Source organism: Notamacropus eugenii, chromosome 1 (genome assembly GCF_028372415.1).
Source record: "Notamacropus eugenii isolate mMacEug1 chromosome 1, mMacEug1.pri_v2, whole genome shotgun sequence".
NCBI lineage: Eukaryota > Metazoa > Chordata > Mammalia > Diprotodontia > Macropodidae > Notamacropus > Notamacropus eugenii.
The window spans coordinates 401,374,423-401,402,337 of record NC_092872.1 but is presented as its reverse complement, the minus strand read 5'-3'; the positions used below and the strand labels follow the sequence as shown (position 1 = coordinate 401,402,337).

The following is a 27,915-nucleotide window of genomic DNA, read 5'->3' as shown; positions in this document are numbered from 1 at the left end:
GGGGATTAATGTAGAATGTGGTGTTGGCCTTAGCAGGCAGAAAAGCCACCTTGATGAAAGTGACTGAGAGTGAGCAGGAGACACTAGGGGATGATATGAAGGGATTTTGAGATGAAGACAGTGGGAGAAAGAGAAACTCACTTTAAACAGTCTCAATTTTCTCAGTAATATAATAAGCTAAGTGCTCATAGCAGAGCAGAATGGGGGGCAGGGGGAGAGAGGAAAAGGAGAGCAGGGCAGTCCTGAAGAGAAAAACAGTTTGAAAAACCTTTTGTGGGGTGTGAGATATGGAACCAATTAAGCAAGCATTTAAAAATTGCCTTTTTCCATGAGGCCCCCAGCTGAAGTTGGAGAACATGAATTTATAATATACCTGGTCAGGAGAGCTATATGACTTCCTCAAGCTCCATTCAACAAACTGCATAGAAGTGGAAGCCTTGGATCATGTGAGAAATCCAGGGCTAAAGTGTGGCAAGACATGAATGCAGATAGGACAAAGGGACATGGGCTCAAGAGAAGAGGGCAGTACAGATTTGAATACAGTCAAGACTGAAGAGGGAAGAAGGTGAAGTCAGCAGTACTAAGGAGCAGAAGGCCTTGGAGGTCTTAACAAACGGTGGAGAAGGGTGAGGCATAGGGAGCACTAGAACCATAGGAGGTTATAGTTAAATAGAGGAATATCAGAATTTTAATTGAGAAGTGGAAGACTTGTAGGTGATAGTGAGATCTAATGTGTGGCCATCCCAAAGTGTGGCTGAGATGAAGTGATGAAGTGATGGGATTTAAGGAGACTGAGGATTTGGGAGTTTTAAGAAGTTTGAGGGAGCATTAACCGATGCTGTAGCTGGCACTGGATCAGCTCTGGCCTACTGCTGCTGCCATTCCATGGGCAGTAAAGTGTATGTGTCGAGTCTTGTCTTGAAATACTAATTAAAAGAATCTGAAGTCAAAAAGGAAGGGAGAATGAAAGAAGTACCTACATATATCCATAAAATTAGATGACCATAGATAAAAAATATTTATTTAAAAACATAAATATATGAGGGATAATGCAAAGATGCCCAGAAATTCACAGAACCCAAAATTCAGAAGAGCCAGTAGTATAACTTTCAGATGCAGATTTTTATACACAAATGTATGAAGCACAAGTAATAAGCAAAGTCAGTAAAGATCCTAATATGATGAGGTATGTTTGACTTTACCATTATCCCTATATTTCATACCTGGAAAAATCATCACATGTACTGAGATGAGGAATTCAGTAAATAGATCACAAGTCTGGCATGAAGGTCTGATATAACAGTGATAAGAGAACTGGAACTCTCTGCTTAAAGAAGAGTAGTTAATTTCTTAGCAATAATTTCATCCATTCAAACATAGTAGTGTCAATGAGAGGGATTACTATTCTAGACCTGATTCTCATTAGCAAAAAAAAAAGCTACTTTGCTTGTTGAAGCAAAAATGATGAGAACCTTTGGTGAGGGGAAGGTTAGGAGGATATTGATGACCATGCAAAATCACAATTTGAGACAATGAATTAAAAGAAAGCTAAGCATAACCTTATGTGAACCCTAGACTTGGGACAAGCAGATTTCAAAGAGTTTAAAGAAAGGATGAGTAGAATCCCATGAATAAAACCCGTACATGGGAAGTCAGCCTAAGAGGAATGGAAAGTTCTGAAGAATGAGAATCGTTAGATATAGAAACAATTCTGATGTATAAAATGAGGGAGTTGTCTAAAGAGACTGACGTGGATATAAAGGGGATTCACTGATCAACTTAGCTTTTTAAAAGGGTTGTATAGAAGATGGAAGCAAGGTCAGATAATGAAGTTTGGATATCAAAGGGCAAATTGTTGGCATAAGGCTGTTAGGAGCACTAAAGCTCAGAATGTGCTTGGTCTAGTGAGGAAGGCTGATGACAACAACAACAACCACAACAAAACAGATTTAAAAACATCCTGGAGAGAAGAGGCATCAAAGGAAAGACAGAATCACTGCTCAGGGTGAATGAGATGATAATGACGAATTGTTATTTTGCTTGTTTTATCTGTCAAGAAACCTTTGCCATCTTTGTAAAAAGCAGAACAAATAATTATTGCTAGGAGTGGAAGTTTATGGTAAATTGGGAGATATTAAGAAAGCACCCAATGAGTTCAAGCCAATACACTCCAAAGTCCTGAAAGCTCTTACAGATATGATTTCTGAGCCATCATCAGCGATCTGAAAGATTGCAAAGAATTAGAAAAGTGCTAGGGGACCGAAGAAGGGCAATTTTCAAACAGAGAAGTCTCAATTTTCCAAAAGGGAAGAGTCAGCTTGACTTTGATCCCTGGTAAAATTCTAGAGCACATTATTAAAAGGACACAAAGAAAAGGATAACGTAACCACAAAGAGTCATGTCATGTCAACCTATTCTTATCTCCTCTTTCAACAATGTAGTCATCCTGGTTGGTGGGGTACTATAGACATGGTTTACCTAATTTTTGTAAAGTATTTGATAAAGTGTCTCATGTTGCAGAGTCTGGGCCAGACAATAGTAGATTTAGGAGGGTTTGGAACTGTTTGAATTGCCAGGCTAAAAGAGTTATTAATGGTTGAATGCCATTTGGGTAGGATATTCCCAGTGGATTGCCACATGGAACTTTCCTTGGCCCTGGGTGGCTCCACATTTATTTATTTGTTCATTCATTCGTTTATTTATATTTGTGACAATTATTTGACTAAAGGGAATTTTTTTAATCAAATTTACAGATGATAAAAGTCTAGGAGGAATAGTTAACATATTGGATAAAAGGGTCTAAGTCCAAAAAAGATCTTGGCAGATTAGAAAATTGATCAAAATCTAATAAGATGAATTATAAAAGGACAAATTTAAAGCCTTATAGTTGGATTCCAAAATTCAATTTCAGAAGTCCAAGATGAGGGAGTCAGTCCAATGCTGAAACAGCTGTGGGTCTAAAAAAGTTCTATAAGGATTTTAGTGGACTGCAATATAAGTCAACAAAATGATATAATAATCAATAAAGGATAATGTGATCTTGGCTGGCATTAAGAGAGATACCATATCCAAAAGCAATGGAATAACTATACTGTTACACTGCCTTTAATGAATGAATGAATGCAGTGAGAAAAAGAATATATTAAAACACTTATGATGTGTCAAGTACTAATCTAATTATCAATCATAAGAAGAGAAAAATAATATAATCCCTTCTCTCAAGAAGCTCATATTCTAATGGTAGGAGGTAGAGGGGTAGGGGGACTTACATTGGAAATCTAAGCTACAAGTCTGATGAAAAGATTCCATGGTCAAAATGGTACAGTAGTAAGATAGACGGTGAAACATATTTTAAAGTATCATTTCCATAAACAGAACTATAACACTTTTTGATGTTGAGCCATTTGATAGGACTTCAGTGGTAAGCACTTTCTTTTTTGAGCCTTTGGTAGCAGTGGGGCTGCTGAAGAGGTGCGTGTGGGGAGAGGTGGGGGGGTAGAGTACACCAGCTGCTTTAAGATGGCAGTCTTAGGCAGTGACATTCAGGCAGGGCCTTTTCTCTGCAGAGGATAGGTGATGGCTGTGGTTACTGGGCTAAAAGCAGAGCCATTTTACTGCTATTCTCAGGGCTTTGGGGCTTACTTGCTCATCCATGGAAGTTGGTCAGCAGTGGTATTGTAGTGATTGGGATAGTGGCCCATACCTTATGAGACCACATCTAGAAAAGAATGTTTAATTCTCCACACCATATTTCAGGAATGACATTTAAAGCTGGAGTAGCATCCAGAGAATCCTAGACAAGGATTGTAAAGGACATTTAGTCTAGAGAAGAGATTTGCTCAGCAGTGGTTGGGGAGGACATGATCACTTTCTTCGAGTATTTGAAGGGTTGTCATATAGGAGAGTAATAAGACTTCCTCTGTTTCAGAAGACAGAACAGGAAACAACTGAAAAGGGCTCCAAAGAGGTGAAACTCAGCTTAACGTGAGGAAGGACTTCTTAACTATTTAAAAGTGTTTATCTGAAAGCTACAGATTTCAGGTTTCCTCTGCACTCAGGGTCTTCATACAAAAGCTAGATAACTATTTGTCATGGATGTTGTGGAAAGAATCCTTATTTGGCTACTGCTTAGGCTAGAGAATCTGTGAGTCTTGTTTAGACCTGCTTAAGTTTCCACAGCTGGTCAGTGATAGAAATGAAATTAGAACACCAGCCTCCGGACTCCTAGCCTCCTCCACCCCCACCCCATGCTCTCTACTAGACTATGTCTAATCCCCATACCAGCAGTAAGACCTCTAGAAGCCAGGTGCTAATGTTTTGTTAGTAGAACCTTCTTGGGGTGGGGACAAAGATTTTCTTTTCAGTATTCCAGAGGCAACAATCTAGATTTCACTGCTAAAATAGGAGTATTGACTTTACCTTCTCCTTCTCATTCTCATCTTGCTTACCATTTATGCAAACTTCTCACCTGTCTCTCTATTCATCCCAGAGGCCCTGGGGTGGTGAGATCAGCCCCCTAATTTCTTAGAGGCTGCATGCCAAGGTCCTTGGATAAGCACAGAACACAACATTATGGAAAAGTTTGCTTGCCACGAAGCTGCACAGGGGATTTTAATTGTAAATCATCTTTCAGTGTCTCCCCATGACTGCCTTTACAGCCTTAATGAATGTAAAATGGGAGAAAATGATGCATTTTCCAAAGGCAGAATCTACTGTGACACTGCACACTTAGCATCTTCTGTGTTGATATAAATTCAGCACCAGATCCATTAGAGTCGCCATTTGCATACTCTGCTCAGTTAATGACTCTTCAATCAAGTATGCTCTGCCTGAACCTGAAAACCTCCTCATTTCCCACCTCACCTCTCACTAGAGCAGAACTCCAGAGGCAGACCCCCATCTTGTCTGCCTTCTTTGGGCACCTAGTGGAGCACTAAGTCAACAGAAATACATTTAATCTGATGGGCAAGTTCCAAAGGGAAAATGACATAAAATAAGAGAATGAGCATAGAATCACAGATTCAGAGATGGACATAACTTCGGAAGTCATTGAGTCCAAGGCTACAGATGAAAAAATGGAGGAAAGACAAGGTTAGCAACTTTTTTCTCTTCCTTCCTTCCTTCCTTCCTTCCTTCCTTCCTTCCTTCCTTCCTTCCTTCCTTCCTTCCTTCCTTCCTTCCTTCCATCCTTCCTGTATGCCACCTAGCTGCCTGGGAAGAAACCACTGAGTGGGGAGGGTGGAAGGGACTGAGGGTGTACAGATGTTAAAGAGTTAAATCTGTCCCACTCTAATACTCACCTGGAATTCAAAGTTTGTATTCTCTAGAAACTTCTGATTCATGGTTTCTGCAAACTTGTTGATGGCCCTCAGGAAGACCCTAAAAGAGGCAGAAATTTAGTCAATATTTAGCTCACTATAAAATAGATGGTATGCGCTTCTTAGGAAGACCTCCTCAAGGCCATGTTTCAGCTCTATGCGTTCTTGGGTCTTCTCCTGCCTGTCTGATGACTTCTTCTCAGTCTCCTCTGCTGTATCTTTTTATCCCTGTCAAGTCCCTAACTATGAATGTCTCTCAAAGCTGTGTCTTGGGCTCTTTTTATCTTTCTTCTCCATGTTCTCACTTGGCAATCTCAACAGGTCCCGTGGGTTCAGTTGTCATCTGTATGCTGATGATTCTCAATTCTATATATTGAGTTCCAGGATCTTTTCTGAGTTTCAATCCTGTATTTCCAAATGCCTGTCAGATATTTTAAAGGGGATATCCCATAGGCATCATAACATGTCCAAAAAAAAAAAGATTTCATCTTTCCTCTAAAACCTTCTCTTCCTTCAAATTTTCCTATAAATCTTTGTTCTTTTTCTTTTTTAAAAATTTTAGACTTGAATACTAAAACTTAGCTACATAATAAGAAAAGAAACATATTATGAACTTAAATATTTAAACAAATGTAAAATAAGAAAAGAAAAAAACATGTCATGTGCATAGCAAAACATAAGAGAGGATTCAACATATATAGCAATAAATTTCAATTTCAAGAAAGCCTATATTTTAAATACTATAAGTTGTGTTGAAAGTTGTCCATCTTTTGATGCTTCCTGTTGTTCTCTGCTGTATACATTTTACTTTGTTCTTTTTCTCCCTTTCTTCCCCTTTCTCCCTTGCTACAATTAAGAACTCATATATGTATATATAGATATTGATATATATACACATATACATATATAAACATATATTTTTTGTAAGAAATTCTAGTCCTAATTTTTGCTTTTCTATTTGTGTATATTTCTTATTTCTTATCCCTTCTGACTCCTCTACTTTACTTCTACCTGTGATCTTGCCCTCCTATTACTTAAGTTACCCCCCAACAATTCCTTTCTTATCCTCCCAATCTGTATACCCCACTTTATCCTATTTATTCCCTCATCCTTCCCTCTAAAGATCTCCCTTATCCTCCCATTCACATTCATGTAAAACACTCTTCTATATTCCCCTTTAACCTATTCCCTCACCCTCCCATCTAAAGATCCCTCCCTTATCCTCTCCCCCCTCCTTATCCCCTTAGAGTTTTATTTCTTTCTAAATTTAGAAGGCTTTTATCCTCTTCTAGATGTATATGTATTGTTCCCTCTTGAACCCATTCCTGATCAAAGTACATTTCCAGAACTAACAGCCCTCCTTCCCCATCCAATTCCTTCCCTATAACTCTTAAGGGAACAATCATATTCTAAAGTTTCCCACATTTGCTACCTCCATGTCCTCTTCAACTCCTCAGTCCTACTTACCCCTATTTTTCGAATCCCTTGCCCAATCTTGCCATTTCTTCCTTCACAATAATCTCTCCTATATGTCCTCTTCTCCCTACTCACACAGCTGCCCTAGATCAGGACCTTATTGCTTCTCATCCGGTCTGACCTATGACAATCAACTTCTAATTAGAATTCTTGCCTCAAGTCTCTCTGTATACCAATTCTTCCTGCATACAGCTCCTATAGTGGTTATCCTAAAGTGTGAGTCTGATCATGTTAGCTGCCTCTGAGTGAACCCCTGTAGCTTTCTATTACTTCCAGGATCAATTATGTCCTGAACTTGTCATTCAAATCTTCCCCTCTTAGCTTAGTATTCTTTTTCTGTATCTCCCCTGCATATATTCTGTATGTATATCCTCTCCTGTATCTTCTCCATTCATCTCCCCTGTATGTTCATATTTATTTATTTGTTGTCTACCTCCTTCCCTCCTCCCCTCAAACTTCCAAAACTGCTTCAGTACAAGGATGGTTTTTGTGGTTTGGCTTTTTTTTTTTTTTTTTTTTTTTTGCATCTATCCCCAGCTCTTAGCACAGTGTCTGGCTTATAGTAAGTGTTTAACAAATACTTGTTGATTGGTTAAGAAACAGAGATAGTAGGATGTATAGAATTGGTGCCTCCTCCTTGCAGTCACAGGAACCATGGAAGGGATGATGCACACTCAGGGAGAACTGTACACTCTGAGCACAACTGTGAGGCAGGGTCAGAAGCACTTGGATGGTTTTTCCCTTGATCTGTGCTTTCATTCAGGTCACCACTGATCTCCATGTAGGAGAGAAAAGTGTCAGACTGCCACCATTTCACCAAATACCCTCTCCCCATGTACTGAATCTGGATGAAAGTCTGTGAGGAACATGAAGGAAGTAGTACAGTCTCTCACCTCATGGAGTCCCCAGTACAACAAACGAAAAGGAGCCCCTACTCTTGAAGATCTTCCCCTCTACAAAGTCTAATGGGGATTCTACCCTCAGGAAAATTCTCCTCTAATGGACAAGACACTCCGTGTCTTAAGGAAATTACAAGTCCCGAGGACGATAAGGTAAAGACAAACACACACACACACGCATGCACGCATGCACATGCACACACACAGACAAAAAGGACATATGTAAGAAAATATAAAAATGAGTAAACAGTAGAACGGTACAATGGGGTAAAATGATTGTCTCTGAAATTACAGGACATGAGTTCAAACTATACTTTTGATGTACACCTGTGTGACCATGGAAAAATTAGTCCCTGAACCTCAGTTTCCTCATTTATAAAATGATAGACTTGAGGAGTTTTGATGATATGGATAATCCTATGGTCCTAAGAAAGCTAATTTTGCAATCCCAGGAATTATATCCACTTGTGCTAAGAGGGTGTAGAATAATGGGAATCAAAGCAGTACTAGAGTCAGGGACGGCAGAAGGAGCTGAATTTGAACACTAGTCTCACAATCCTCTCCAAAGCCTCAGTCCATCTTCCTTCCAAGAATTTCTCCAAAACTAGACTGTCTGGCCTATAGAGTAAAAGAGCTGGGGGAGCAGGGGGTGGGAGAGGGAGCTGGTGGCTTCAGTGCCCTGCAGGGAGCTGCTGGTGGTTTCTAAGGGCTCTTCCCACCCACACTTGCAACAGGCAGCAATATTTCATCTAGCCCCTGACAGCACTGGGAATCTCCCTCAGTTTGCGAGGCAGGCATAATTGCTGGGGCCTTGTTTGCTTGGTGCCACTTGGGAAAGTAGAGCATCATCAATCTTGCCAGCTGTAATTCACTGCACGTACAGGCCACTGTCACCAGGTTATAGCAACGTTCTCATCTTCACTATGCTGCTGCCCACGATGGACAGCGGTATAGTAAGGTCTCCTTGTTACTGAAAATCTGATGATAATACAGTTAATTCTTGATTTTAGGTGTTGGGGGTGGGAGGTGGGGGAGGATTATCTACTTTGTGGATTACTTATAGCAAAAATGAAACCCTGGGCTGACTTTCTCCAACGAACCAAGCCCTATGTGATCCAGCCTAGTAGAATGGGAAGAATAATTGATTCTATATTAGATTCTAGTCCCAGTTCAGGTACTTTCTATGTAAAACTACATTTCTCTAGAGATTAGTTTCCACATTCATTTTTTTCCCTTTAAACTTAAATTAATTGCTTTTTCCCCTGAAAGTCTGGGTCTTCCTATCTTACCTAGGCTGAAAGTACAGAGGCAATCGACTGCCTCAGTTTTACCATTGATAAAGCATGGGAAGCCCAACCCAACTCTGACAGAGGCCATCTCAGTCTTCATTTTAGCAACCTCATGCCCCTCCACTCTGGAGAGTTCACTACACTAATGCTGGTCTTAGTGAAAACATCTGATTTTTCTAGCCTCCTTCTGATCAGAATGGGGGAACTCAAGAAATTTATCAGCCTCAGCCTTCCTAGTACCAGGGATCATAGGCATGTCCCACCACACATAACTAGTTCATTTGTAAGAGATTATCTAGTCTAAGTCTCTTCTTTTACAAAAAATTTTTTTTTAATCTGCAGTAAAGAGAAGTAAAATATCTTGCCCAACAGCACATAGTAAGTTAGTGCAACCCAGGCTCCCAATTCAAAACTCTGTCCCCAGTACCATCCATTGTTCATACTGCTTTAAAATTTGCCTTACAAAACCAAATGTACAGACAGATAGAAAGACAGATAAACTTCAGAAACCAAAGTAAGGTGATCTGGAAACAGACATCGGGTCTGAAGGAGAGCAAGGCTGAGCGAATGCAGAAATAAAATCCAGTAAAATCCATCACTTGTCAGCTTGTCACAGTGTGAGATTTCCACGGCTCTGCTATTCCACAGTGGGTTAATATGCCTTTGAACACGTATTCCACCCCACCCTCCCTTAAAGATCAGTTATCTGATTCTCCAGAGGGGACTGTATTGAGAGCCTGTCATTTTCTGTCCAAACATATCGAGGATCTCTAATGCGATACCAAAATGAGGGGTTTACACCCTCTGTGGCAGGAACAATGATATCAGCAGGCACCAGAGCAGTCATTACTCTCGCTGTCAATCTAAACCTGTCTCTGAACCTCAGAGGCAGGTCCAGTGGACCAAGAAACTGAGCTGCTGGTGAGAGAGCAATCTGGGGGTGGGAAGAGAAAGGTTCCTGTACAAGCCTCAAGCGCCCACACTACCACATTCTGTGAGCCAAAAATCTCGTTCAACTTCAGGCTTATCTTTTTGGACTCTGAAAAATAGGGCTTCCCTTCCCTCCCCACACCCAACCCCATCCCCACCTCCACCAAAGTATTATACTCCCAGCATGGGCAGATGAAATGTATGACAGCAATAGCTCACATTTATATAGTCCTTAAAGGCTTGCGAATTATTTTCATACATTATCTCATTAGATCTTCACAAAGACCCAGTGAAGTAGGTATTACAATCCCCATTGTACAGATAAGGAAATTGAGGCTTGGAGAGTTTAGCTGACTTGACACACAGACAATAAGTAGCTGAGATGGAAACTGAATCTAGGTCTTCTTGGCTTCAGGCCCAGAGCTGCGTCTACTGCACCATGCTGCTTTAGGATATATGGAAGCCCCTGGTACCTCTTTGGCCTTCAATGGAGGTTATGATTTCATCCAACTGGGTCCTATCTCTCTCAAACTCTATAGACTTTTTTTTTCATTTTGCATTACTCTAGGTTAGGTTTTTGTTAAAGAATATGGTTAATGTTCTAGAGTTTTTTAATATTCCATGGGCATCAGGACAATATATCTAGCATTCTTCACTTTTCCTGTGAATCAAGCAAACAATCAAGCATTTATTAAGTGCCTCCTATTTGCCAGGTACTGTGCCAGATATTAAGGACACAAACACACAAGTGAATAGCCCTGTCTTCAAGGAGCTTACGTTCTGTTGGGGGAGACAATACACACATTACAAATTATATAAGGGATAAATGTACACAGAATAAAGTCGGGGTAATGGAGTTCCCACAACCCCTTCTGCTCCTGCATAACCTTACTGGCATATTTTATACCCCTTTTTGCATGCAAACCTTTGTTGGTAATAGGTGGCTTACACACTTTGTTCATCTTCCCATTATCTTTTGCTATTGAAGAATATGGGCAAATGGAAAGAGACATATTGCTAATTTTATCAATAAAAATAATTTGATGATGAACAAAGTATTTTCAAAATTGGAAGGAACTTATGAATCGTTGTCTATTCCCTCTCATTTTATAATTTATACGAAAGAAGTTGAGGCCCAGAAAGGTCAAGTGGACTTGCTCAAAATTTTAGTTAAAGACAAATCCAATGGATAGAAAAAATCTAGCAATCTATAGCATAGCAAGCTGGGAAAAAGATAGAGAAAAAAAGATGGACTCTGGTCAGAAGCTTTCACAATGGACAACTAAGTACATTGTCTTAGACAAGGTTCAACAAATTTCTGTTTAATCAAATTGTACAGTTTACATATGAGCTCCTTTTGCCATCAACATGCTGTGTGATTTCGACAAGTCACTTCTTCTGTTTGGACCCTGGTGCCTTCATCTATCAAATGAGAGAACTAGACCACTGGAACTTTACGATGCCCTACTGAATTCTTCCTTGGGAGTCCACACTGCAGGAGCATTTTACAGACAATATGATATCATGAGGTAGAAGCCACAGACATGGTTCAAGATGAGGCTGTCCCCCTTCCTAGAGCAAATGACATATATCAAGGGATTTACATATCCCAAGAGGAAAAGGAATTGTCCTTTTACCAAGAGGTAAAGGAATGAGTGAACACTCCATTTAGAGAAAATGTGTTACATGTGTGGATGAATATAAATAGACAAGTACTAATTTTCTGTTCTAAACACAGCTCCCTCTTACTTGTACAGCAGGAGGGTTTAAAACAGATGCATATAACTATAAAGAAACAGCAACACATATTGTATACTCCCAAGGGTATGTAAGATGCACTTTATTAAGATGAGAGATATACAGATGGAAGAAGATAAACATGCCTCTCAAGGTGAGCAGTGTCATTCTGGGAAAGAGCCCAATGGCTCCTAGGAACCTGGGGTCTGCTGTCTCCTTCTTTTGTATAGTACTCTGATTGACTGGGTCATAGGATTAATGGCCAGAATTTTGGAGCTCATCTAGTATAACATCTTCATTTAAAAGATGAGGTAACTGAGTCCCAATCAATCAGTCAAGTATTTATTTTTGTTGCTATATTGTTTTTCAGTCGTGTCTGACTCTTTGTGACCCTTTTGGGATTTTCTTGTCAAAGATACTGGAGTAGCTTATTATTTCTGTCTCCAATTCATTTTACAGAGGAGAACACTGAGGCAAATGAGGCTCAGTGACTTGCCCAGGGTCACACAGCTAGCAAGTGCCTGAGGCCGAATTTGAACTTAGGTCTTCCTGACTCCAGGCCCATCACTTCATTTACTATGCTACCTAGTTGCCTGAGAATTTAATAAGTGCAAAGAATACAAAGAAAAAAAAGAAACTGACTCTGCCCTCAGGGAGCTCACATTTTAGTGAAAGAATGGGCATAGGGGTGTGTGTGTGTATACTTATATATAATACATATAAATGCTTATCTAATTAAGTAGTATATATAATAATTATGATGTATGATAAATTAATAAAAAATAAGTTAAATATATAAATATAATAAAAACTATAAGCTTGGAGGGAGAAAGCACTAGCAGCTGGAAGGGTTAGTAAAGGCCTCTTGCAGAAGGAGCCTCCTGAGATAAGCTTTGAAGCAAACTGGGGGTTCAAAGAGGCAGAGGGAAAGAGGGGAAGCATTCCAGGTATGGAGGACAGCCAGGCTGGACCAAGGTGTGGAACTAGGGAATGGAGTGTGATGTGTGGTGAACAGCCAATCTGTCTGGACTGTGCAGAGCATGAAGGGAAATTATGTAAAATTACGCTAGAAAAATACCTGGAGAGGTAGACTGGGGCACAGAGGTGAAAGGTGCTACATGGCATGCAAAAGCATTTGCATTGATCTTGGACAAGGGAGGTGACTTTTGTCCAGAGTCGTGTAGTCAGTGAAAAGGAAGAGTTAGTGGGAAATACAGGTCTCCTGACTTCAGCTCCAGGACTCCTTTATTTTCTTCTTTCCCTCCCTGGGCTCTCTGAGAGAGGGGAAAGGTGCTGGTTGATCAAGTTGACTTTGCTAGACAAAACAGAGAGCAGGAGAGAGTGATGTGCTGAGCTGGTCTGCAAAGAGCTTTCAGTCTTCACCTTGAGGAACAGAGGGAGGGAGGGAGGCCATAAGCAGTTTGCTTACCACACACACAGCAGCCTGGGTTACAAAAGAGGATACGGTGAATCAGCAGATCACATCTCTGAGAACAGCAAGTGTCACTGAGGTGGCTCAGTTCCAGCTGCCCTCACAAAACCTCCCTTGTAAATAAGTATTCTAAACTGGGATTCACCGGGAGTTAGTCAATCCCCTGGAGGCCAGAGTGGGGTGGAGGCTGGGGGGCTGCTTTAGCTGGACCTTAAAATCCTGCAAAGCATATTCCAAAGCTACTGCGGCACATGTGACATACTGACCGAGTACACAAGACCTCCTCATTTGGCTCAAATCCTCCATCTTCCCAGAAGTTTTCCCTGACCTAAGTATCTGGAAACAACGTCTCGCTGCTCTGGACCCCTGTGGCATGTATGTGCACCACCCTGTTTTGTTGATCTTTCATGTGTCTACGTGCTCTCTCCCCAACTTGACTGGAAGTGTCTTGAGGGTAGGACTTGGGCTTGCTTTGCTCTATATTCCTCCTGGGGCCTCATGTAGGCAGTATTGTGTAGTGGAAATAATACCACATGTAGAACCAGAGGTTAGAATCTTTGCCCTAGTATTTACTACTGTGCACCCATGGAAATGCTATTGAAACTCCTCTGAGCCTTGCTTCCCTCATACATAAAAGGAGAAGGTTGGGTCAGGTGACCTCTCAGATCTTTCCTACCTCTAAATCCAATGTTCACCATAGCAGAAGCCAAATAAATGTGTAGTGTTTTTCTTTAAGGAGTATTTTATGAATATTTGTAAATGCACTAGCATTTTGAATGTCCTGCCAATAAACACAGAAAATCTGGGTGATTAAGCCTCAAAGGGGAAAAGATGTTCACATGGAAAATTTGGTTCCTTTAAAACATTTAAAATAATGTGACCATTACAAAACAGCATTGCTCTCAAACCTTCCAGGAGGTTGCCTGTCGCTGATAAAAGGCCTGAGGAAATATAGATTTTTGTTCATGTATCACAATTTCTAACTATATATGGAAGTGAGAAAAAAAGCGCATGTGCCCTCTGTTTCTGCATAACCCTTCTATCCTCTACTTCCCCTCAGGTACCCCAGCACCCAAAGAGCTCAGAGAGAGGAGGGTTAGAGGAATATAGTCATTGGGAGGTGAGGAGGAAAGAAACAAGCAGATGTGTGAAGCACTGTGCTAAGTACTTTACAATATTATCTCATTTGATCCTCACAAGAATTGTGTCAGGTAGGTGCTATTATGATTCCCATTTGACAGCTGACGAAACTGAGGAAGACAGAAGATAAGTGACTTGCCTAGGATGACATAGCTAGTAAGCGTCTAAGGACAAATTTGAACTCAGGTCTTCCTGACTCTGGGCCCAGTTTGCTGTCCACCGAGCTTCCTCATTGCCTCTAACATGTTGTGTTGTGAAGTTTGAACCAATTACACATTATAAAAATTTACACATTGCGTTGTGAGATCTATAGCATGTAACACAAATGAATAAAACCATGGTCACAGATCAGTTTTCATTTGCGTGTTTGTATGTTTATTTCTAAGGGGAGAGGGAGACATGAGAGCATAAGATAACAGGTGAGTCAGAGGATGTATCTCTGTCTCCTGGCAGGAAGGAACACCTTCCACATTGACATGAACTGGCAGGATGATAGAACATAGAGCTAGAAGTCAAGAGACCCAGGCTTCACCAGCTTTACTACTAACTAGTCTCTTCCCCTCAGTGGACCTCAGTTTCCCCATATATAAAATAAGGAAGTTAGGCTAAGTCCCTTTTAGTCCTTTGAAAAGGTAAAAGTACTATGAAAATGCAGGTATAGGGACATGACCCATGATTTTACTGGTGTAGGGAACTCCCAAAGGAGGAAGTTCCTTCCACTGGCACAATGGACAGTGTTGACCACAGGCAAGAGAAATACATCAGTTCAGATTTCAGATATTTACTAGCTATGTGAGCATGGGTAAATCCTTTATCCTCTTTATGCCTCAGTTTTCTCCTTTGTAAAGTGGGGACAATAATAGCATGTAATTCCCAAAGTTGTTGCAAAGATCAAATGAGATCACTATATGTAAGGGGCTTTGCCAGCCTTAGGGTAGTGTATAAACATCAGATTTTATTCTTATGATTTGCAATTACCACATAATTCACAGTCCTAAGGGTCATCCCCCCATACACACACACAGCTCAGGCTGTACTCCTGCGAAAGCACAATTTCTCTGACTACTCTTAACATAGAAACCTAAATGCCTGGCATTTTCTTAAGAGATACAAATGTTTCCACTAGGGAGAAGATTCCAAGTTCTTAAACTTATTTCTTTGAAAATTAAATGTAATGGGAATTGGAGAATACGTACAAGGGTATCACAAAACATAGACCAATGGGCCTCAATAAGTGATCTCCGGGAGTGGTCTGGGAGATTTGTATAAGCCTCATCTCCAAACCACTTTTGCCTTGGTTTTCCTCATAAAATTCTTTTGTGGATGAGCCTGAAGAGGAAATTGGTCACTTGACAATGGATCTTGTGGGTGAGGCTTGAGTTCTTTTCCTTTTGCACCTCTAAACTTAAGGCTCAAGGAAGATATAGGCCTCTTGTGACTTCCTTGTGGAAACACACTCTCTCTCTCTCTCTCTCTCTCTCTCTCTCTCTCTCTCTCTCTCTCTCTCTGTTGGAAATATCAGTATATACCAGCTGAACTTCACAGGGGCCTCTAGTAATTTGGTAAAGCTCTAAAACCCTTTGGCAGGCAGGGAGACAAATGTAGTGAACTGTCCTGTAACCTGAGATCACAAAATCATCAGATCACGCATGTCATGCCAAGAGAGCACTCAGAGACAATCTAGGCCAATGCTAGGACACTGACTTTAGAGATAACGATAAATAACAACTGCTAACCTTTATAGAGCACTTTGAAATTATCTTTTTTCATTCTCACAACCCGGTGAGATGGGAGCTATTCTTATCCCCATTTAAGATGAGGAAAAAGAAAGGTGAAGTGACCTGCACAGGTAGTAAGTAAACAGTAAGTCATGAGTGATTTACCTTTGACACCAAGGCTGGTGAGGGGGCCACCTTTAAGACAGGAGATGCTGAATAAATATGCAGCGCTTTTCTTTAAGGAGTATTTTGTGAGTATTTGTAAATGCACGAGCATTTATAGACACAGGACTAAGCTCCACATCCCCTGTCCCCTCCCCACACACACATAGACTGTGCTCCTGAGAAAATACAATTTCTCTGACTGCTCTGAATGTAGAACCCTAAATGCCTCGCATTTTCTTAAGAAATATACATTTTTCCTCTTAGGAACTCCTTGTCTGATCCTCCCTTTTAAGATACGGGTGATCACCAAGGGTTTGAACTAATCTCCTGCCCTGGTGGGAGGCCATTCCCACACCCTTCATAAGAATGCACCAAGTGATGATACTGACATTTTTTCAGTGAGTTGATTTATTTTTATCCACTTCATACACAAGGGAGAGCAGCACAGACCTTCAATTCTCACTCCCCCCTGCCCTTGCTCATTGCCAACCCTCTGAGATGCATGGGGATGCTCCTCTATGGGGTCAAGGTGCCAATTTCTCTATAGCCACAGGACTGAACATGCAAGTGCTCAGGCAGGGGACAAGCTGCTTTTCTAGGGATTCAGACTGAAAGAAGAACTGAAACCAGTAACTGGAATGCTGAGGTTAACTAATTCCTAACCTTTTTCTCTCCTTCTCTCCAGCCTAACATGCAGCAGTCTCTGGCATCTCCTCCTTAATCCTCTCCCCCAGGTCCCAACATACTGGAGCTAAGGAACAGCTAAGGATTCAGGGTAGAGTACCGGTATTGAGGCCACAACTCAGGGCTACGGGGGTGATGCAGCACCAGGGACAATGGAGCTTCCCTGATGCTACACCTTAATTAAATTATTGCCTGATACCAATTTCCACCAGCTCCAATGAGATGCCTTGGCTCCATGAGGAAGGTGGTGACAAGGCTGGTGACTCCTGCTCATACTACTTCCCATACTCACCTGTTCTGAACCATGCTCATGGCCATCCAGTCCTGGGGATATACATTCTTCCCGATGAGATCTTTGAACATGATGAATGTTTCCATTAAGAAGTCCTGGAATGATGAAACAGATCAGAGCTGTAACCTGGGATCCCTGCACAAATCTCTCAGCAGGCAATATCCAATTGTTTCCTCTCACTGTCTCTCTGTCTCTGTCTATCTCTCTGTCTCTGTCTGTCTGTCTGTCTGTCTGTCTGTCTGTCTCTCTTTCTCTCTCTCTCTCTCTCTCTCTCTCTCTCTCTCTCTCTCTCTCTCTCCCTCCCTCCCTCCCTCCCTCCCTCCTTCCCTCCCTTCCTCCTTCCCTCCCTTTAAAGGGGTATCATAAGGGCCATAGCTATGAAATTAGGAGGGATCTTATCAGCCATCCTATCCAACCACCTCAGTTTAAATATGAGGAAACTGAGACCCTAGGAGGTCCAGGATCACCCTGGTGATGAACAATAGAGGTAACATTTGAACCCAGGGACTCTGGCATTAGAAATGATATTTTCTCCCCTATACCAGGAAAGATAAGGCTAACTTGCAAACCTCTCAGAAAGTCAGTGCCATAGAATGAGCAGCAGACTTCAAATGCCAACTTAAAAGTTCATTACCCAGAGCCTGTCACACAAAGATAAGTAGTACACAAAAATGAAAAGAAAAACACCCTCACAATAAGCCATTGCTAATTCCTGTCTTGAGGAGGAAGGAAATAAAAGCTCTCTTTGGTGCAGCAATTTTTAAATTATCATCCCAAATATGAACTTGAAAAGGAAATAACCTACATCATATGAAAGCATCTCAGTTCATCGCTCCCATAAACTATTATTAAAATGAACGCATAATTAAAAGTGCTGTAAATACAGCTAATTCACAAGTCTCTCCCTCACTTGCAGGCATCTCTCTCTCTCTCTCTCTCTCTCTCTCTCTCTCTCTCTCTCTCTCTCTCTCTCTCTCTCTCTCTCTCCTTTTCATCTCATTCTCCCACTTACTTAGAGATAACAATTTTTTTAAAGAATCATTGAGGAGTTTGGGTCTTTAGAGTTACAAAGAAATTAGCAGCTATTAAGCATCTACAACATGTCAAGCACTGTGTTAAATGCTTTACAGATATTGTCTCATTTGATCCTCACAACAACCCTGTGAGGTAGGTGTTATTATTATCCCCATTTTACAGACAGGAAAACTGAGGAAAACAGCATTTTAGTGACCTGACCAGAGCCGCACAGCTGGTATGCCTGGGGTCAGATCTGAACTCAGGTCTACCTGATTCTATATTCAGTACACTATCCACTTATACCACTTATCTACATCTACACCATGCATCAGCACAGTAATACTTAGATTATATTCACATAGAACTTCAAAGTTACAAAGTACTTTTCAGGGATATCATCTGATCTGCTTCCCCCAATGATCCTTTAAGGTACACAAATCAAGTCTTATTATCCCTATTTTACAGATGAAGTCATTTAGCCCTCAGTTCTCATCTGTGAAATAAACTGGAGAAGGAAGTGGCAAATCACTATAGTATCTTTGTCAAGAAAATCTTAATGAGGTCATGAAGAGCTGGACATGACTAAAAATGACTGAACAACAATAAATTTCACAGAAGAGGAAATTGAGTTTCTTCCTTTTTCTAGGTCCCAAGACACACAAATGGATTAGGGGAACATGAGGTCACTGAGCTGTCTCATTTAAAATAACAACCAAAACATATGTTAACCTTCAGAATCTGATTTAATTTCTTGCTCATCTATATCAGTTTGGGATACCTCCCCATGTCCTTGAAGACAAGTCACTTTGCCTATCTAGACCTGTATTTAATCATCCATAAAATAAGAGAGTGGACCAGGTGAACTCTAAGGTACCTCCTCCCCCCTCCTCCCCCCCCCCCCCCCCCCCCCCCCCCCCGCTCTACCCCCGCCCCACCATGATCCTCAAGCGATGCAGAATGAAGACAAAGGATTCTTAATTAAATCCCTTCCTCTGGGGCTTGGGAATTTTATTAGACTGTGAGAATTCTCTGATGACAGGGTCCATGTCTTATTCAACTTTGCATATCCTGAAGTGAATTGCCCAGAGTAATTACTCATTTGAGGGAAGGGTATGGAGGAAGAAAGGCAGTCCAGACTTGTGATTTTATCCATGTAGGTAACTCATGACATGGAATCCGCTTCTGCCTGATAAAGATTAGCAGTTCAGTTACAATTTACAGTCTTAGAATGTTACATGGACCGCTGAGATGTTAAATGACTCACTGATGATCACTGATGATCACACAAATAGTATGTGTCAAAGGCAGAACTGGAACTCAGGTCTTTCTCATTCCAAAGCCAGTCCTCTATCCATTGCATCATGTGGTCTCTCAACCCGTGGAATGAAATTCTAACTCACCCTTGTTGGCAGGATAATCTCAGCCCCATGGCCATCTGAATGGGCAGCTAGGTGGCACAGCAGATAGAATGCTGGGCCTGGCCTCAGACACTTAGTAGCTATGTGATGCTGGACACATGACTTAACCCTGTTTGCCTTGGTTTCCTCATCTGAAAAACGAGCTGGAGAAGGAAATGGCGAACTACTGCAATCTCTTTGCTGAGAAGACCCCAAACGGGGTGACCAAAAGTCAGACACAACTGAAAAATGACTTAACAAGAACAACGTGACCATCTGAAGAGTTACTAGTTTAAGCTTCTTGAGAACAGGGGCTATTTCACTTCTAATTTTGTTTCCCTAGCACTTAACATCATGCCTGACACATAGCAGGTACTTAATAAAGCTTTATTGATTTATTGATAGTCACCACACTATCATGGATGTGGGCGGTGGTAGAGAAGTCCATGGGTAAGGTAGCCATGTTGGATGAATAAGAACCATCCCAGGAAGTAGCAATACCACCAGCTCCAGAAATGGAATGGCTAGTGAGGGAAGAGAATGTGTTCATTTCAAATTTGGTCCTATGCCCTATTACAGGTCCTGTGGATTTCCACAGCCACAGAATTCATCACCTGAAGTTCAACCTGCAGGGGATGCATGTATACCCAGTGAAGCTAGTTCTAACACAGCAAACACAGCCTGGTTCTGAAACTGTACCTGAACCCTTTCCAGCTTAGGAGAACCTGCCAGAACTTTGGGGGAAGAGAAGTATTTACATTTGCATACACATGCAAATACACATATGCCTTATGTGTACACATATGCCTTCCACTTCCATCCATACACACACTTTTACTCTAATTCTAACTAAGAAAAGTCCCATGGGAAAAGAATGAGTTCTGATCAGATGAGATAATATTTGTAAACTGCTTCACACAGTACTTGACACATAGTACTTGCTTAATAAATCCTTGTTTCCCTGGCCTTAAACATAAGAGCACTATGATACTTGTAACTGTTCCCACTTACCACTTACAGTCATATGGTAGCATTTTCTCATAGGCTTCCTCATTTGAGTCAAGAGAGGGTAGCACAGTGAATGGAGCACTGGGCTAGGAGTCATGAAGACCTGAGCTAGAATCTTCAGACATTTACTAAGTGTGTGTGACCTTGGACAAGTCATTTCACCTTTGTTTGCCTCGGTTTCCTCAACTGTAAAGTAAAGGTAATAATAGTACCTATCTCACAGAATTGTCATGAGGATCAAATGGGATATTTGTTTTTTTAAAGTGCTTATTGCAACACCTCACACATAGTGCCGCTATATAAATGCTTATTCCCTCCATTCTCATTTCTTTACAACACTTTCAGTGAGGCTTATCATCTCCAAAATTCAGATGAGAAAATTGAGGCCTGAAGAGATCAAACAATTTTCAACAGATTAAGCAACTGAGTTAATATGTGGCAGAACTGGCACTTGAGCTTAGAATTATAAATTCAGAGAAATACAACGCTTCCCGTGGGCATATTCCATGTTAGTCTCTATGCAGATGAACCCAATGAGTGCCCATATTTCCTTCAGTGAAACAAGATGACTTATTTAAAACTTCATTGTCATCTCACCACTGTGGGCATTCCCTAATTTAGTTCAAATCAGAACCTAACCAAACCTTCTCAGCCTGGATGATTCTTGGCCATCTTCTCCCACAAAATAAATGTAATAAATGGTTTAGACTTTGCTGAAGGTTTTTTTAAAAATGGATGCCAGTGCAGCTCTTGGGCCATAACTGAGATCTTTGCTCTCACTACATGAACAGTCACTTCTTTCTTTGACCACATTTTAACTCTTAACATTGAACTTAAGACAAATTAAAAGACATCTATAATTACTAAATAGCCATCTTTACTAAGTACCTACTGTGTGTCAGATACTGTACTAAGTCCTAGAGATACAAAGACTAAAATGAAAACGAATGGTGGGGGTGGGGGATTTTCTCCATAATCTGATGTTCCCATTCCTTTCTCCCCTTTTCTCTCACCCAAACTCACCACAAGTTCAGAACTTGTCTGGAAAGTCTCAATGTACAAAGAATAGTGCTGGTCTCCCATCTGGTTTAAGATGGCTGTCATGCATGCCACAAAATGACTCTGTGAAGAGTGAAAAAAAAAAAGAAAAATCCGTTAAACAATGAGAGAATAGGACTATATTATCAAACCCTAGCATTTCAGACCTGGAGAGGTCCTTGGAACTCACTTAATCCTTTTGTCTTCGATCAGGATCACAGCTGGGGCATTTCAGATGGGACAAAGGAGAAACAGTACTGGGTTAGGTATCAGGAGAACCTGGTCCTCATTACACATCTGTCATTAATTCCTTGCATGGCTGTAGAGACTTCCCATCTTTCTTCTTCACTTGACTCAACTATAAAATGAATGATTCAGAGCAACTGATCTCTAAGTTAGCTCTACAAGCTCTGTGTCAAGGGCGGAAGTCTTTCATCTTTCAAAAACTTACCTGAGGATGGAAATTCCTTCAATAACATTTCACCATCTCCACTCTTTTCTAATAGGAAATGCTTCTCTGTAGCTCAATTCCCTCTCCCTAGCTGTGGTATAGCAAAAGGCTATTTGAATAGGGAGTTCAAATAATTAGGATCTAATTCTAATTCAAGCATAATTAGTCCTATGACCTAAGGTAAATCATTTCAGTTCCTTTTGCCTCGGTTGCCTAGCTTACAAAATGGGCATAATAATTCATTTTCTTCCTACCTCACAAAATTCATGTGAAGCTGAAATAGCATGATGGATTAAAATGTAAGTTCTTTGAGGTCAGGTACTATCTTACTTTTGTAATTGTATCCCTAGTGCTTGGTAGAGAGGATGCACTTAATAAATGCTTAAAAAAATAATTTGTTCATTCATTCCTTTATTCACAGATATCTTGTAGATATGAACTGCAATGCAAATATGAGGGATCAGTATTCTTTTTATTCTATTCTTAATGGAAATGAATTACAGCTAACTCTATGTAATACTCTAAGTAATACTCAATAAGCATTTATTGAGTACCTGTTGTATACCCAGTCCTATACTTGGTCCTCTATGGCTGATTTTCCTTCCCTAAAGTTTATCATGATTCCTCATCTCAAAGACTTTACAATCTTGTTGGGAAGACGAAAGTCCATGAAACAACAAACAGATATAAACCAGTATGTGATGAAATACCAAAACATATGAAACCAATTGTAAGGGTTATAGGAACTAAGAGAAAGGTAAAATCAAAGAGACTGGAATAATCAAGAATAGATACCTTAACTGGTACAGGATTAAAAATTGGCAGGAATAGGAAATTGAAAGTGAGCAGAATTGGAAATTGAATGGATGCTCATCAACTGGGGAATGACTGAATAAGTTGTGGAATACGATTGTGATGGAATGCTACTGGGCTGTAAGAGATGATGAAGAGATTGGTTTTAGAAAAAAAATGGAAAGTCTTGCATGAAATAATGCAGAGTAAAATAAACAGAACCAAAAGAACATTGTATACAGTAACATAAATATTGTTTGAAGAGTAACAGTGAATGACTAAGCTATTCTGAGTAATATGATCATTCATAACAATTATCAAAGATTTACTAAAGAAAATGCTATCCACCTCCAAAGAAAGAACTGATACATGGAAGTAGGTAGATAAATAAGTAATATATATGTAAATATATACATACATTATATATTATATACACACATGTATATATACATACACACACATATATGAAATGTTGCCTTCTAATGTGGGGTTAGGAAGGAGCGAGGGAGGGAGAAAACTTGGAAATCAAAATGTAACAAAAAAAGAAATAGCTGGGTTTTTTCTTTAATAATGGGCAAGATTTGAAAAAGTAGTACAGGTTCCTCATTTGTAAGAGGAGGGATGGGATCATCAGATTAGGTGTTTTCTAAGGAACCTTCTAGCTCTAAATCCTATGAGTACATGGTTACTGGGGAACACTATCCCTGATTATCCCAGCCCAATGGAGATCATGTGAAAGGAATGTGCTTGTTCAGAGATACAAATGGAGACCTCTAATAAAGGTTGTATAGTCAACTCTAGTGCCAGAATAGATCTCCATAATGCTGGCTACTTTCAGCAGAGCATAAGTTCCTTGAGAGCAGGGCTAGCTTTTCTGTTTGTCTTTTTACTCTGAGGTTCTAGCAGAGTGCCTGATGTATAGTAGGCATAAATGTGTATAACACACTGTGCTAGCCAGGAGGGATTCAAACACAAATGTGAGACAGTTTCTGCCCTCAATAGTATATACTACAAGGTGCTTAACAAGTGTTTACTGAATTGAAATGAATTGTTTAAAGTATAACAAGGCATATATGCTATCATAGGATATACTTCATTAAAAAAAATTATTAAAACCAATTGGACAAAAATGCATCCTTATAGGTGATACGACATATGTTTTACTTGCAGAACTCTCTGAGATTTCCTTTCCTCTGCTTCATAGAAAATTATGTAATGAATGCTCCCTTAGCCTTACTCTCCCAATGACAGTTCTGGAGAACTCCAACGAAGGTGATTTTCAAACTGATCTCATCTTAAACAAGGAACAAAACTTATATCCTCTCAAGACCCAATTGGTTCATCCCAGATGTTCAATGAAAGTTCAAAACCATCAATGGATTCTAGAGGTGATGTTACCAGCAACTCAAACCAGTTTAAAGCCCAAAGGACTTTAAAGTCCAGGTCTCCCAGAGAAAGAGACAGACTATCTTTGATGGAGACTTGGGAGATTCCTCAGGTAATAAATCTCCCTCTTACTTGATCCCCAGTAAATATTTGAGGAAGAAGATGTCCTCACAAATCCTGACAAAGGAATAATTCTCCTACCATTACCAACTCAAGAAAAAAGGGAAAGAATGCTAAGCTGAGAGTCAGGAGACCAGGTTCTAGTTCTGACTTCACCATCAACTTCTCTGTGAGACTTAGAACAAGTCACATAACCTCTCTGGACATTGGTTTCTTCATTTATAAAATGAAGGATTTGAACTAGCTTGGTCTTTAAACTCCTTTCCAAGTCTTAACAGTTTTGTGCTTCTGTGACAAGCATGTTTCCGAGGAGTCTCTGCTGAAGTCTGCAATCACATTATTTAGTCTACTACTTAAGACAAGAATGTAAATATTCCTATTTCTCTCTTCTCTTCAATCTCTCTTTCTCCCGACTCTCCATTCCTCTTTTGTCTTTCTCCCTCCCTTCCTCCCCATACACTCCTCCCCTCCCTTGTCTCTCAAAGAGTTCAGTGTGTGACCACTAGAGGTCTTTTTCTTTCACATGGTAGCTGCTGTGCATGGTACGGCTTTTCATTTATTCCTACGTGAGCAGACCCACTACACTTCTTGCATATAAACAGTGAAAATTACAATATAAAGGACTTAATATACCTTCTCTTGGAGTAATTTTACCACTAGTCAAAGCCTTGCCTGCCTAGCAGGGCTGAAGTATATTTTCTGCAGGTAATTCCAGCACCTCAAGGTAAGAAATCTGTGTTTTATTGTTATTAATGGTCTTGTAAGAGGAAACGTTAACATCTCTGTGACAATAGTTTTCTTCCAAAGGTCTTGTTGAAATGAGTCTGGAGGATATGGATTTGTGTGTTTGTGTAGATGTGTATGTGTGTATATGTCTATTTTTGACAAAAATCCACCACTGCTAGAAATGCAGGTTGTCCTAGGAGGCAGTATGAGGGGGCTGTCTGAGATTTCGAATGGCTTGATTTGAATTTAAAGGAGAAAAAAAGCACTCACGAAAGCAATCATTTTTAGACCAGATTGTCAAGTATTAGCCAGAAAAGCCAGATTGTACCAAGCTTTGCTTTTAAAAACTTCAGTGCTACCCAGTGGGGGGGTGGGGTCCTTTATCCATTTATAGAAAGTAACCATTTAATGAACCGTTATCTCTTTACAAGTCACTGGTCAACGTGGCATTGCTCACAAGGCAATCAAAATGACTTTTATCAGCTCGTTAATTCTTCTATTCTAACTAAGCTTGGGGGGGGGGGCGGTAAATTAAGCTAACATTCTGCAAAATTCTATTCTTCGTGTGATGAAAGTTTGGGCAACTGTGGATATAGAAACTGAGCAAATATTCTGATGTTTTGGCACTAATGAAAAACGACAGTGTCCTGCTTCTGACTAGGATCATCTGTTTTTTCCAGGCTAGCCAGTTTCTAGTATCAAAGCTGTCAGAAATCACATCCATGTGACTGATCGATACATAAGACAGAACAAGGCACCATAGCAGCAGGTCTGCTTTAGAAAAACAAAAAAAACAAAAACAAAACCTTTCTCCGCTATTAAAAAAGAAAAATCCCCTTTGCTACAATGGGATGATGTACTAACATTGTACTCGTGTGACCTTTAGTAATTTCTTAGTAGCAGCTGCCAAAATTGACATTTATCATTCTTTTTTTTCTTTGGTAAGTTTGAAGACCTTATTTACACAGGTACCATTTTTTCTTTTTTGTCTCCTCTTCTCTTCCTTTCTTCCTTTCTTCTTTTCTTTCTTTTCCTTCCTTCCTTCCTTCCTTCCTTCCTTCCTTCCTTCCTTCCTTCCTTCCTTCCTTCCTTCCTTCCTTCCTTCCTTCCTTTCTTCCAGTTTGGGGAATAGGAGAGGAGGGCAATATCAGGATTTCATTTGTCAGGTCTTCTGACATTCCCCAAACTCATGGTGGCTTTCCACTTCCTCCCTACCTTGACATTGCTCAAACTTTATAGCACTAGACCTCCAACTCTCAACTCTGTCAACATCCTAGGTAATAACCTAAGATGAGCACATCGGGAAAATATGCAGAATAATCAGTTGGGGTGAGGGCATCCCCTCTGTCCAAGGTACTGATTAAAGCACTCCATTTGTGAAGATTCTCCCAAAGGAGACAAATCAGGGATCAATGTGTATTTACTACTGAGGCATGAGGCAGTCACTTATCTATCTCCTCTCAGCATGCCAGGGGACCGGATGGGAAATTGCCTTTTAAGACCAAAACTCGGGGACCTGCATATTAAATTCTAGAGCACAGTATCTGAGCAGCGAGCGCAGCCCAGCCCAGTCACCTCTGCTACACTTAGGCTTGTTGAAATGCATCTAATGAATCAGAGCATAGAGGTACATGATTGAAACTAGGTCAAATATGTAAAAATAAGTATAATCACAGGAGACACTTGGATGATGAGGAAATACTCAGACCCTAGCAGTGGCAGGACTTATTTGGTGTCTGTAACATTCTACAGTTATACTGCACAATCAATCCTGTCAATTAAATTGGTGCATTAACATGAAGATATGTACACCTGAGTGAGAACTTAACCTCCAAAGGAAACAGTAACCATTAAATGTGCAGTGGGCAGTGGGAAAAGGGCCAAGAATAATGTGCTAAAAAATTAATTAGCTATTTTGTAGAGAATGAGGTCACAAATGCCCCCTAGAAATATTCAGAATGCACTGGGGGGAGGGAAACAAATAGGATTTGGTCCAGAACATCTATCAGATTTTTAAAATCTATTCATTTATCCACCCAAACACAAGCATCCCCAACCAAACTTGGGCCAGCAGCCCAAACATCCCTGGTGTTTGGTATATTTTGGAACCCAGGATTATCTCATTGTTTGGCCACTAGAGGACCAGTGAGCCACTGATGTGGAACTGGGTGTGTTTCAAATGGGAAGCAGACTTGCCCCCTCACCTGGATCAAGTGGGAGTGATGAGTTCCTTGGAGAACCTAGTTGATGCCTGAGGTTTTGAAACTTCAGGAGCCAGCAATGAAAACGCTAACATTACTATACAATAGCAGCTGGTGACATGTTGCCATAGTAACTTCAAATCATGTGCAAGACCAAAATAAAATAAAATATATAAAGCTCCAAAGAGATGTCATGAGGAAAACTTGGCAAGGGGAGATGCAAGGATTAATCAGTCATCTATGTTTTGTGTGGCCAGCGACTACTTACATGTAGTGCTCCCATTTGGTCCCAAATGTATTGTGTGGTTACATAACACAGTCTATTCTCCAGTGGAATCAATGCTGGAAGTGTGGTTCAGTGGAAGGGCAAAGGACATGGAATCAACAGATCTGGATCCAAATATGTGCTTGGCCATTTCCTCCCTGTATGACCTTGGATAAGTTATGGAAATTCTCTGGTCCTTAATTTTCTCATGTGTAAAATGAAGCAGTTGGACAAGATTGTATTTCAGATCTCTTGCAGTTCTAAATCTATATTCTTATGAAGCAAGTCCTAGGCTGGAGACAGAAGGATGCTATATACTAGCCAACAATAATAATAACAGCTAGCATTTATAAAGAACTGTTAGGTTTCCAAAGCACTTTAAATATATTAACTTATTTGATCATCACAAAGACCAAGTGAGATAAGGATTATTG

The 27,915-nt window shown here is 40.4% G+C and overlaps 1 protein-coding gene across 1 annotated transcript in view; it reads right to left on the bottom strand.

The window, feature by feature from the left end:
* The window catches only part of DOCK2 (dedicator of cytokinesis 2), a 480,195-nt gene that overhangs the window by 87,189 nt on the left and 365,091 nt on the right, over nt 1–27,915 (bottom strand). The window contains exons 28-30 of the mRNA XM_072630938.1: nt 21,526–21,624; nt 17,081–17,175; nt 5,301–5,379 (exon numbers count right to left, since the gene is read on the bottom strand). Of these exons, the coding sequence (XP_072487039.1) occupies nt 5,301–5,379; nt 17,081–17,175; nt 21,526–21,624 (273 nt within the window). The remainder of the gene's footprint in view (nt 1–5,300; nt 5,380–17,080; nt 17,176–21,525; nt 21,625–27,915) is intronic.